Source organism: Pimephales promelas, chromosome 18 (assembly GCF_988280905.1).
Source record: "Pimephales promelas chromosome 18, fPimPro1.hap1.1, whole genome shotgun sequence".
Lineage (NCBI taxonomy): Eukaryota > Metazoa > Chordata > Actinopteri > Cypriniformes > Leuciscidae > Pimephales > Pimephales promelas.
This window is the reverse complement of record NC_142786.1, coordinates 16,775,769-16,788,884: the sequence shown is the minus strand read 5'-3', so window position 1 is coordinate 16,788,884 and position 13,116 is coordinate 16,775,769. Positions and strand designations below refer to the sequence as shown.

The 13,116-nt window shown below is 40.9% G+C and overlaps 1 protein-coding gene across 1 annotated transcript; it reads left to right on the top strand.

The window, feature by feature from the left end:
* Positions 1–3,041: 3,041 nt before the first annotated feature.
* On the top strand, positions 3,042–12,527 carry rpl14 (ribosomal protein L14). Its single transcript, XM_039654258.2, has 6 exons — positions 3,042–3,183; positions 6,114–6,215; positions 6,333–6,427; positions 10,343–10,442; positions 10,886–10,939; positions 12,433–12,527. Exons 1-6 carry the CDS (start codon positions 3,103–3,105, stop codon positions 12,493–12,495), a joined length of 495 nt encoding a protein of 164 aa, XP_039510192.1. The 5' UTR covers positions 3,042–3,102; the 3' UTR covers positions 12,496–12,527.
* The last annotated feature ends 589 nt before the right edge of the window (positions 12,528–13,116 follow it).

The window sequence follows — 13,116 nt, the reverse complement described above, 5'->3', positions numbered from 1 at the left end:
AAGGTCTCTTTTTCAATTTGAGAATAGCGTCTTTCAGTCTCTGTCAGAGATCGAGAAGCATAGGCCACAGGTCTCCAGGAATCCCCAATGGCCTGAAGAAGCACCGCCCCCAATCCATCCTGAGAGGCATCTGTAGAGATCTTAGTTGGACGTGTGTGATCAAAAAAAACAAGGACAGGTTCAGTGGTAAGAATCCCCTTTAACCTCTTCCATTCTTGATCATGAACTGATGACCACACAAACTCTTGATCATTTTGTAACAACTGTCTCATATGTGTGGTTCTCGCTGAAAGATTTGGCAGAAATTTTCCAAGGAAGTTTACCATTCCCAACGCACGCAGAATTCCCTTCTTGTCACTAGGTGGAGGCATATCAAGGAGGGCTTGTACTTTTGCTGGGTGTGGCTCCACACCTTTTGCCGACAGCTTGTCACCCAAGAATGTTATCTCTGTGACTCCAAATTGACACTTTTTCTGATTGAGCTTTAAATCATGTGCACGAACTCTTTCCATCACTTTTACCAGTCGTTGATTATGCTCTTGAAGGGTGGACCCCCACACCACAAGATCATCAATATATACACGAACACCCTCCAGACCTTCAATAAGGGTTTCCATGGCTCGATGAAAAATCTCGGGAGCTGACTTGATCCCAAAGGGAAGTCGAAGAAAACAATATCTTCCAAAGGGAGTATTAAAAGTACAATACTTGCTGCTCTCAGAATCCAATCGGATCTGCCAAAACCCTTGAGAAGCATCTAATTTACTAAAAAACTTAGCTCCTGACATGTCACTAATGATCTCTTCACGGGTGGGAATCTGGTAATGTTCTCTTTTTATACAATCATTGAGATCTTTAGGGTCTAAGCATACTCTCAACTCACCATTTGGCTTTTTCACACAAGTGATGGAATTCACCCAATCTGTAGGTTGTTCAATCCGCTGTATAACTCCTGATTGAGTCATGCGATCCAATTCCTGCTTCAAGAGATCTCGCAGAGGTGCAGGAACCCGCCGAGGAGCATGTATGACTGGTGTGGCATCATCTTTCAGTTGTATTTTATAGGTAAATGGCAATGTGCCTTGACCTTCAAAAACATCTGGAAATTGTTTGACAATGTCAGTAACATCATCACAGACAGTCTGTAAGACTACAGTTTCCCTGTTGACTTGATAAACTCTTTTAACCAAATGAAGGTCTTCACAAGCTTTATCTCCTAGAAGAGATTCATGGCCGTTGGGAACTACAACAAACATCAAACTTTGCATCTTTCCTTTGACTTGTAATGTTAATCGACATACTCCTTGTGTTTCAATTGATTGTCCATTATAAGCTTTAAGGGGAACTGTACGTTTTTTTAATGAGAGGTTTTTCTTTCAATGCTTTCACATCTCTAATGTTAATCAAATTAGCTTTTGCACCCGTGTCTAATTTAAAAGGCACAATGGTCCCATTAACCACAAGAGGAACAATCCATTTCGAAGACGAAAACCTCACTGAATCCTCTCTGGATACACATGTTGCAGCATCCTGATTTATATTCGCTTCGGAAACCATGTTGACATAAAACGAATCACTCAAAGAGTCACTGTCATCTGCCTCCTCCACAACATGCACTTTATTTTCCCTCTTCATGTCTTTTGAAAAACACATTTTTGCAAAGTGGTTCAGGCCATTACATTTCGAACATCTTTTTCCGAAAGCCGGACACTGTCTGAACTTATGTTTGGTCCCACAACGCTTACAAGAGAAAGTTTCATTGTCGTTTTCTCTGAAATTTCTTGAGTTTCCTCTTTTCCTGTCTCTGTATGATATGGCATCTACTGCTGCGCTCTGAAATGACATCGCTGACGAATTAGCCCCATCAAATTGTTTCACTTGTTGTCTTGCTACTTCACTGGACTGGCACAATTGAACAGCATAATCCAAGGTGAGCTCTGATTCTCGTAACAATCTTTCTCTCAGTTTCTTATCATAGATACCGAAAACAATCTGATCACGAATCATTGAATCTCTCAATTCATTAAAATTACAAGTCTTTGCCTTTATTTTGAGGTCTGTAAGAAAGTAATCAAAAGCCTCTCCTTCATGCTGCATTCGCGTTCTGAATACATATCGTTCATATGTCTCGTTCCTCTTTGACAAACAATGAGCATCAAATTTTTCCAATACCTTATCCAGTTTCTTCTTGTTTGCCTCTTCCTCAAATTGAAAGGTGTTATAGACCTCCACGGCATCAGCTCCAGCAATGGTAAGTAACAGAGCAATCTTTCTTTCGTCCACAGCAGCTGCTTGTCCAATAGCGACAACATACAACTCGAACTGTTGTTTGAAAGTCCTCCAATTTGCATCCACATTTCCACACAACTTCAGCGGCCCCGGTGGTTTAATGGCATCCATTGCTCTTTTCTACTGACCCCACTCCTGGTACCATGTATTGTTCAGGCAACAATAATAAAGATAAGAGAAATGACTGGTACAGGCTTCTTTTATTCCACGTGGTTGTACACACAGCATATCTCCATTACCACACCACTCTTTAGCCAATGCACTTCATCTTATACAACACATTACTGCCATCTGCTGGAATCAATCATATACAGCTGTACTCATTACATCTGTAATATAATTTTACTTGCAGGTACGAAATAAAAACTACCTACCTACCTTAATAAAATACAACTATTAATGTATTCTAGCTTATGTCTAATACATATTGACTGATACTATTTATTTAACAATGCATTAGTAAATGTTAATTTACATTATATTTCTAAAATGGTATTGAAGCGATTTATGCATTATTTATAAGTGGGAGATTTTCCAAAGTAAAATTATTTGTTAACTTTGTTCTTAATAATTATATAATAATGTTGCATGTCGGATGTTCGGTTCAAAATGATTAGTTAAAACCTGATCAGGTTCAAGTACTTCATCACGTGGTCTCTGATGAACTTTTATTGCGTTACGCCAGTTATTCTTTCAAAAATAAAAAGCCCTTGTCACAGCACGGGTTTGGCCTTCTATGATAAAAACTTTTAAAACATGAAAAGTTTGTAAATTATAAATCCGCTGCCACTTCTGGACGTTTATCTCCCGCGCATGCGCAGTGTTGAAACGGAAGCCTCTTCAGTGCAGAGCGGAAGTGGATTCGTCCTTTTTCAACCACGGTCTGCCATCATGGTGAGTGAACTCACTGTCGCACAGTCTTAAATCTAACAAATATGATGTTTTATTGCAGTATTTCAGACGAATTGTGCACGGAAGACGCATTTTAATACCTCAATGTCCTCTATATCGTAGTTTTGAAGTATAACTGAGGCTTTTAGCGCTATCGGTGAGAAAGAGCGTCAGATGTGCCTCGAAACAACGTGGTGGAGTGAGTGAGTGTGTGTGTGTGAGAGAGAGAGTGTGTGTTAGGTCGGAGTCGGCACAGGCACTCATGTTTCACAGGACCATCAAATGATAATAAATGACCGAAACGCTCGATGTAAAGGTGTTTTATAGAGGCTAAAGTTGTGTTTTTCGGTCCCGTTCTCACGGGGACGAGCAAAGAGAGCGCGCCCGAGAGCAGCCGGCTGAAGCACGCGCTTAAAGAGACAGATCACACAGAAGTTACTGTTCTGTTATTTACTCATGCTCATGTTGTTCAAAACCTGTGTGAAGTTCGTTTTTCTGCTAAACACTAGTGTTTTAAAGAGTGTCGGTAATCTAACAGTTGCTCTGCCTATAGACGAATCCGACGAGCGTTCTGTGTAGGCTGCTATCTTGTGGCGACGCCATTAGCTACTGAGCTGTTACACAGGCATACAGACATATGCACCGGTATGTAAACAAACCTCGGTGATAACGCGAACTCACCCTCGATGACAGCTACAGCCAGGCAGAATGACTTGTTGGGTTGATCTGTGACTGCAGTGGCCTCCAGTCACAGATGAAGGTACACACGATCTTACAGATTAACGTTATTATGAAAATAGCTTGGCAAGCTAGCTATACTAACGTTTGCTAACGAGGAAACTATAAAAAGATCTGTCCATTTGGCAACAATAAATACATAAATGAATGAAATCAAATAAACAAATTCATGTTTTTCATTTGTGTCCATTATTTATCTCATTTTCACATTGCAACAGGCAAGGGTAAGGTAACGTTACAGCTAGAAAGTATGTAATATCGACCAATTAGTGTTTTTAAACCATGGAAAGAGGTTAATATAACAGCAGGAAAACAATTATGTCACATAACGTTACATTTAGCTCAGGAAGGCCATTTAATGACCATAGCATGCTAATTGAATAGAAAAAACAGCAAGAGAGGAGATTTTGCTGATCACTATATCACATATTTATTATATTTTTTTTACTCCTGTCATTAAATAATTGTTATTATACGCGAATGTCCACGTCTTGTACTCGCCCAGGAAATCTGTAAACCGTACGGCTCCAGACGGGCAGTCGACCTGGGCTATTCACAATGTTTTCTCTTCAAAATTGAAATTTTACTGCCACCATTGAAACAATTTATAACGGAAACTGTTTACCCACTCGACATTATACAAGGGGTAACGTTGTAACGTTAGTGACAGTCGTAAATCCCGGGCTGTTTATTCCAGTGGACGCAAGTTGCAACTAAAACAATAGGAGGCAATGGCGCAACGCTACCCAGCAACAGCTCAGTAATGGCGCCCCGCTTACTTACGGTAGTTTCGCCGGATTCGTCTATAGAGAGCCTAAGTCCCGCCCCTCCGCTTCCGGCTCATGGGACCTTATTTTGGAAAAAATATGACTGGTAGTCAATGGCGAGAGACAACTTATCTTTTTATTCCGTCTGAACTGTGGCCTCAATTACACATATGATGTTTGTCAATTTAAAAGATAATTCTGAAAGTCAAAACCGTTGCAGTTTGTCATACAACAGAAGAGTAACATTTAGTTTTATGTGAAAATTGCTCTGTGAACTACATCTCCCGGGAAGAGAAACGAGATCCGCTGCTCGTGTGTGTGCAGTCTGGTACAAAACACTCGGGTATGACGGCGTAACGTTACGATTATAACGTAAGACTGTAGAAACAATGACAGACAGCCTCAGTAAAGTTAGCTTCATTCATTGAGAGAAAATGTGCGCCTTTGGGGTTTGTAGTCTTTGTAATTACGTATTTTCACAGTCTTATACCTCAACGGTTTTACATCAAACTGCAACTTTCTTTACTTTAAAATGTATCTTTTAAATTGACAAACATCATATGTGTAATTCAGGGCACAACTCAAACGAGATCAAAATATTTGTTGTCTCTCGCCATTGACTACCATTCAATATTTTTCCGAAATAAGGTCCCATGGTGGTCGACCGGAAGGGGAGGGACTTAGGCACTCCATTGAGTGCCGAAGTTATGACGTAACTCTGTAGGCCAAAACGCGGAAGTGAGTTAGCATTTCAGCATTACGGTTCCCTCGCTCTAAAGCCTATGGGATTTTTGAATGGTTTTTTGCTAAATCGCCTGAAATAAGGTTTGTGGTGAACAGAGCCGATAAATATTTTCATGTTTTGATCTATGACACAGAACACACAGTTATAATCTGCTTGTGTTTTTTAAACTTTATTGTGTCTGATTGTGTTTTTTAAAATCTTTATATAGGCTTCAAAATGTATAAATTTTAGATTAACTTGTAAAGATTATCTTGCTAGACAAAACTTGTAAGAGGCACAACCCTTTGTTAAACATAGATCTTATTTTTTGTGATTTTTTTTTTTTTTTTTTCAAAAGTCTATGGGGAAAATGCATTGCTTTTCGACCTAGGGAACCCATGCGCCGCTAGCTTCCGGGTCGTCCTACAAAGTGACGTCATCACTTCGGCACTCAATAGAGATCCTAAGTCCCTCAAATAAATCCTACTGAGGTGAACGGGGTCCATCACCCGTTCGGTTCCGACAGTCTTTATGCTCTCGTGTTCGGCTGAAGAACTCGCGGGTGTGGGACCACTCGTGGGGGAGTGCGCGACAGAACTGCAGTCAGATTGCTGACGTTACTGGACACAAGGCAGTGCCCGTCATTAATGAATCAATGTTTACATTGAAATGCATTAATACTCTTGTTTACTTTCTTTCTTCAGGTTTTTAAGCGCTTTGTCGAAATCGGCCGCGTTGCATTCGTGGCCTTCGGGCCTTACGAGGGGAAGCTGGTGGCGATTGTAGATGTTATTGACCAAAACAGGGTGAGTTTAAACACTAGTTCTGTTGTGTCCTGTTATGAAGCTTCATGAACACTATATGTCTGGGCTGAGTCACATGTGCAGTGAGTGTTGTGTGACCCAGTGCTGTGTTGTGTTCAGGCGCTGGTGGACGGCCCGTGCACCGGGGTCAAGAGGCAGGCCATGCCCTTCAAGTGCCTGCAGCTCACAGACTACGTCATCAAGGTCCCTCACAGGTGTGTGTGTGTCCCGTCATGCTCTGCTTCATCCCTACAGAGCAAATGTGATTCTGACATGGCGATTGCGTTGTGATTTCAATCATGATATGAAATGAAAGTGAGCATTTTAGTGACATAACTGAATGGATCTATACAAGGGAAATCTTTCTTTAACAACATGCATCAATCAGTTGAATAATACAATTAAAAAGAAAAGCAAAATATATATACACATAATGAAAAAACACATCTTAAATGCGCACATTACCGCGGGTATAATGCCAATATTGGTAATCGGAATACCTACCAGGAAAGATGACAGCCTATGAAAGCATGAATACATCACCTGACGATTAAGCCTGAATAGATATCAAGCATGGAAATATAGAAATATGGATGGGCATTTTTGTCAGTTTCTCCTTTCGCTGATTGGCGGATGAGGTTCTCCGGGGGCGTGTCCGTCAGATGATGGACATATTTTAAAGGGCACCTATTATGCCCCTTTTTACAAGATGTAATATTGGTCTCTGGTGTCCCTAGAATGTATTTGTGAAGTTTCAGCTCAAAATACCCCACAGTTAATTTATTATAACCATTTGAAAATGTCATTTTGGGGCCTGCTTAAAAATGACCTGTTTCGGAGGTATACGGCTTTAAATGTAAATGAGCTGCATATCCCCGCCCTGCCTTTGGATGAGGGCGTAACTTGATACCTATGGCAGTCGGTAAGCAGAAGGGCTAAGAGAGTGAGAGACGTGCTGTTTTGAATGTCATTTAGCGTACGTTTGAATCGGAATATATAAATAGCACGAAGAGACTCCGGCAGAATAAACATAAATGAGAATGGACCAGTATGTCTCGGTATGGTTATTTGATACATTTATGTACTTTAGCGTTGTAATCGCGTTCCCTTTGAAATGATGGGCATGTGCAACACACACACACACAGACACGCATAAACACTAATGCTAGCGCAATTTTTTTTGAAATTACATACACATACTGTGATAAAGTTTGCTACGTACAAGCGAAATTACATTTATGCGAGGGACGGGGACCTGTGGCGTCATGTTTACTTGTCATACGGGTGCTTCTGTGGCAAATGTGAGGACATATAGAACAACAACATATATGCAGTTTTTAATACAATATCTTTAAATATATATATAAACGTGTGGTTACACACTATACAAACAAGGTTTAAATTATATAGCCTACACAGACATCCTGCGACGACAACAACTTTAGACGCATTTGTTGTTGAATTGGCTGACATTGACTGAAAAGACTATTTGCTCAAAAATCATAACACACTTACTGTTACTGGATGTGACGGTGGATCGCAAACAGTAGATGACGATCCACAGTTAAGGATTAACTTTTAAGCCACAACAACAGGATTAACCCACGAGTCCACGACAGAACACTTATGTTTCCAAGAGACATTACCGGCTGTCGTCGTTGAAACAATGGAGGATGTGTGTACAGATCACCGAGGGTGGGGTCTAGGCCACAGCCACACTGTCAATCAAACCCCTGTCTCCCTTTCTACGTCACAAAGAGCTGAATCTCAGAACAGCTCGCTCTGAGGCAGTGCATATGATTTATTGATATTGTAAAAAAACCACTGGGTGGATTTTTATCATTCTAGGGTCGTTTTGCTCACACACTGCCAATACACATTTATGTTCAAACACCATGTAAAAGTGAATTTTCCATAATAGGTGCCCTTTAAGATTGTTACAAAAATTAATGTTGACACAAAATGACGTGCAAATGTTTCTATAAAAACATGAACATATGAATAGAAAATAACACTGCTTGATTATGATGCTTCAATGTTTAATAAAAGAACCGTCTCTATTAACACCGTCAGTAATGTGTGGCGCCGCATTAGAACAGTTAAAGTTCAAAATCAGACTTGAAGTATTTCTTTATTAATAAATTGAACTAATACATTAATTAAAGTGTGTATGTCAGGTTAAATTTGTATGTATGATTAACACAAAATAGGGGAAAAACACGTTTGTCAAGTTGATGTATGTTTTTTGATACCTAAAGGCAGAATAGAAGATAAAAAGTTCTTTTCAGTACTCACTTAAAACTACTCCTCCCCCCAAACGAATCGCTTGACGTCATAAGAGGGAGATGTTTCCCCAGGTCGCTGAGAAAGTGAGTCAGTGAGCTGTGTTGGTAATTGTACGAATGATAGAGCGAGAGAATTATTTGATTAGGACATTTATTTATTTAGTTATTTAAATTATGTAGTTAGGTATATGCAGGAAACAGGTTTGCCAACCGCAATTAAACCCTGAAGAAGAAAAAGAAGAAATGTATATGCAGGCGTATTATCACGATGGTGAATTACTGCGTTTGTACTGGGTGCAAAAACACCGTTAAAACCGGTCACAGAGTCCACTTTTTGATGACAGCTGTGAGACTAGAAAGCTCTGAGAATATCAGCAGTGAACTCCGTGTCCGATTGGCACGCAGGGACTAAAATAAATAAATTAAACGCACTTCAGCAAACCTGACTGTGGCGAAGGGGCATGATTTTGCAAATCTGTAGCAGGAGAGAAAGGATGGAGCCGCGCGGTGAGTAAGTAGGTCAAGTGCAGATGAACACCTGTGTGTGATTGCAGTAATTTCCGTGGAGAGACCGTATATAACCGGCGAATGAGCGAGAGAGAGAGATACCCCTTTTCCACCAAAAAAATAACTGGTTCAGAACTGTTGTTGGTTCAACTCGCGAACCGCTTCAGATTTTTTTCCACTGATTAGAGCGCCCAGGGAATGACGTCGTTACGTCACTGTGTACGTCGCCATACGTCTTAGCTAAAAACGAACCGTTTTTATAAAATGCTCTGGTGGAAAAGGGACTAAATAGAGTTGGACTGGGATTTCGCACGCGTCTACTGCAACCGAGACTGAGAAGCAAGTGTTGGATCGCGTGTTTTGTTTATGGTGGTGAATGCGCTACTGTGCGCCACGTTTCTTTTTTGTTTTTCTGAATAAACGCGAGTCCCAGTTAAGCCGACACTGTCGTCTTCTTTCCACACACACTGAACCTCTTCACACTGACCTATTCTGATAGGCGACCGCGCATCTCTACTGCGTATCTAACAGTAGTTCCACATTAATTAATTTGCATGCGAGTTTTATTTATTTCAAACCTGTATTCTCCATGTATATTCATGCACCGAACCGTGACGCCCGTACGTTTCGGCTCAATACGAATACATGTACCGTTCCACCTCTAAGTTTTGCCTATACTTACCAAGACACCTGATCAACTCTCCACTGGTTCTCTTCACAGCAGATATTTAATTTATGTTTCTTTAATAGGAATTATTTAAATTTCAGTTTGGTTCCTCATCTGTCTCACGCCTGGGAGGCTCAAAATTGTAAGGCTGTGGGCCATCGTAGGTTTGAGGGGGATTTTGGATCTCCTCAGACTCAAAACTCTCCATACTTGAATAGAATTTGTCACATCTCCCTCTTCTGATAACATTTTCACTCAGACATTTAAACATTTAATTTATCTAAAAAAAATGAACCTGACAGACACACTTTAATTATACATTCTTTATTAATAAATTTCTAATAATTTGAACTTTATTTGATAAACCGCATTCGACCTATTAGATAAAGGACGCACGTGAGCTTGGCCATCATCGTTTGACATGCTAACTCCCGCTGTGGTTGGCTCTTCTCTTCACACCTCTGACACACACTTAATTTTCTACATCCTCGTTACTTTCAAATGTTAAACTTGTTATTAATTTTGGTCTTTAAATTGTGTTTGTAACATTGACACCAATGTCATTAACTTTTCCATTAATCTTTTTAATGAGAATTACTGTAAATACAGTCCTGCATATGTGGAGAAACGAGGGGTTGGATAGATGTTTGGTGTGTGTGTGTGTTCCCCAGTGCCCGTCAGAAGTACGTGAGGCGAGCCTGGGAGAAGGCCGAGGTCAACAAGAAGTGGGAAGAGAGCAGCTGGGCCAAGAAGATCGAGGCCAGGAAGAAGGTGAGTTAGCTGTTAGCGCTCCACGGACACACACTTAGCACTCCGGCTGACTCGCGCGCGCGCGCACACACTGTTAGCGCTCCAGGAGACACACACAATGTTAACGCTCTGCGGACACACGCACTGTTAGCGCTCCGGCAGGCACACACACACACACACACACTGTTAGCGCTCCGGCAGACACACACACACACACACTGTTAGTGCTCTGGCACACACACATCCACACACTCTGTTAGCGCTCCAGCAGACACTCACAACATGCACTCTCTTAGCGCTCTGGTAGACACACACGCACACTCTGTTAGCGCTCCGGCACACACACACTGTTAGTGCTCCGGCAGACACACACACGCTGTTAGCGCTCCGGCACACACACTGGTATTGGGGGAGATGATTGTGATGTGAATGATTTGGATACTCATGATGCATTTCTTTCCCAGAGGGCAAAGATGTCTGACTTCGATCGCTTCAAGGTGATGAAGGCCAAGAAAATGGTACGTTTGCCCTGTTGGACTGAGTGTGTGTGTGGAACATGAGTATTTGAACGTGTGTTGGACTGAGTGTGTGTGTGGAACATGAGTATATGAACTTGTGTTGGACTGAGTGTGTGTGTGTGTGCGTGTGTGTGTGTGTGTTGGACTGAGTGTGTGTGTGGAACACGAGTATATGAACGTGTGTTGGACTGTGTGTGTAGTAACCACGAGTGTGTGTGGTGAACATGATTATATGAACACGTGTGTAGTGAACACAAGGTTATGAGTGTGCACGGCTTGACATTAAAGCTTGTTCGGGACAAGTGGATTTTTTTGTAGGACAAGTAGAAGAGAAAATTGGTTGTCTGAAGTTACGTTTCAAACAATAAAATGCCATTTTACTTCACGTTATGTGCCACTCGTTACGTCTATTTTACAGCTTTAATTTTACCGATTTGAAACAAACATTTTTTGCACTGCCTGTGAATGTCCTGAATGTGACTCACAGAAAGACGCGCACCAGTATAATGCGCATGCACAGACCGTGCACCAGAAGTTCTCTTTCGCGCTTGAACAAACATCAACAACACACACAATTAAGCCAAAATGTAATTTGTTCGAGTATCTTCATAACATAAGAGTAGTCTTATGATGGACATAAAGAGTTGTGACTCGTCAGAGAATGAGGCGCGTGTGAGATCCTCTATCCACAGCGGCTGCTCTTAAAGGGCCAGCTACCAATAAAGCGTACTGTCAGTAAAGTTAATGAAAGAACAAAGGGAACAGAGAAAATTACTCACTGCTCTTGACTAAAGAACTTGTGTAGCTTTAATAAGGAGTAGTCTATATATAATATGTAATTTATAATTTATGCAGCGCAGACTATTTGATTAACTTTATTCAATTTCTGTATATGTCCTACCTGTTAGACAGTTAATTTTTATCCAGACATCAATGGCTTATTGATCATTATAGGTGTTATCAATCATTTAGTTGTTATTGCTAATTTCAGAATTATCACTAATCTGTGTGTGCATTTGGTTTAGAACCAAACAAGTTGACTCATGAAACCATTTGTTTGTTATATCGCAATCGCATATCACAACTGCAATATTGACCTCAATAATCGCTATATGATTTTTTTTCCCCAAATCTTGCAGCCCTAGATAAAATTGTAAATCTTACCCAGACAAGTGACTTTTGTGCATGGACAAGTGAAACATAAATTTACTTGTCCAAAGGACAAGTGCCTCAAAAAGTTAATGTCAAGCCCTGAGTGTGTGTGTAGTGGACACAAGGTAATGAACGTGTGTGTGTAGTGAATACGAGGTTATGAACGTTTGTGTGTGTGTAGTGAACACGAGGTTATGAACGTGTGTGTGTGTAGTGAACACAAGGTTATGAACGTGTGTGTGTAGTAAACACAAGGTTATGAATGTGTGTAGTGACCGCGAGGTTATGAACGTGTGTGTGTGTGTGTGGAACACCAGCTGATCAGTTTCTTCTCTCTGCAGAGGAACAAGATCATCAAGCACGAGATGAAGAAGCTCCAGAAAGCTGAACAAAAGAAAGCATAAACTATCATAAATAAACGTGTTTGACTTGTAAACTTGACTCCGAGCTTTAAGTGTGTTGTGTAGTTATGGTGTGTGTAGAGTTGTTGATTGTGTGTGTAGAGTTGATATGTAAATACAGGAGTGGGGAAACACGGATTTGAGAAGTTCGTGATCGGCCAGACCTCAGTGCGGTGGATTAGCATCTGTTTGTGATGAGCGTTATCTGTGTGTGATTAGCTGGTGTGAGCAGGGAAACTCGTGAGGACCGTTAAAGGGGTGGGTGATTACACACTCACTACAGCCAGAAAAGTGAAATCTTAAGGTGTGTTCGACATCGCCTGCGGCTGGATGCAACCGATCGGCGAGAATAGCCGCGTGCAGGCGGGGAGGAGCTGCAAATGGAGACGTGAAGTCGGACAATTTCTGGTTCCCGTACTGACGGCTCATGTGGAGTTTGCATGCTTTACCACAGCTTAAGTGAAATAAATGCAACATTTGCCAAATAAACATATATTTCAGACACATTTTCATTTAACACTTTACTGCTTCATACAGCATCTGTTTGAACTGGAATATAGTTCAAAATAAGCCTATAATCAATTACGTGGAGTCATTTTTATTTTGATAAACCTGATAAACATG

Bases quoted from the DNA above. Each gene is read 5' to 3' on its own strand.
- rpl14 (XM_039654258.2), top strand. From the start codon at position 3,103: ATGCGCAGTGTTGAAACGGAAGCCTCTTCAGTGCAGAGCGGAAGTGGA. The intron at 3,184-6,113 runs GTGAGTGAACTC...TTCTTTCTTCAG, and splicing joins AACCACGGTCTGCCATCATG to GTTTTTAAGCGCTTTGTCGA. The intron at 10,940-12,432 runs GTACGTTTGCCC...TTCTCTCTGCAG, and splicing joins TGATGAAGGCCAAGAAAATG to AGGAACAAGATCATCAAGCA.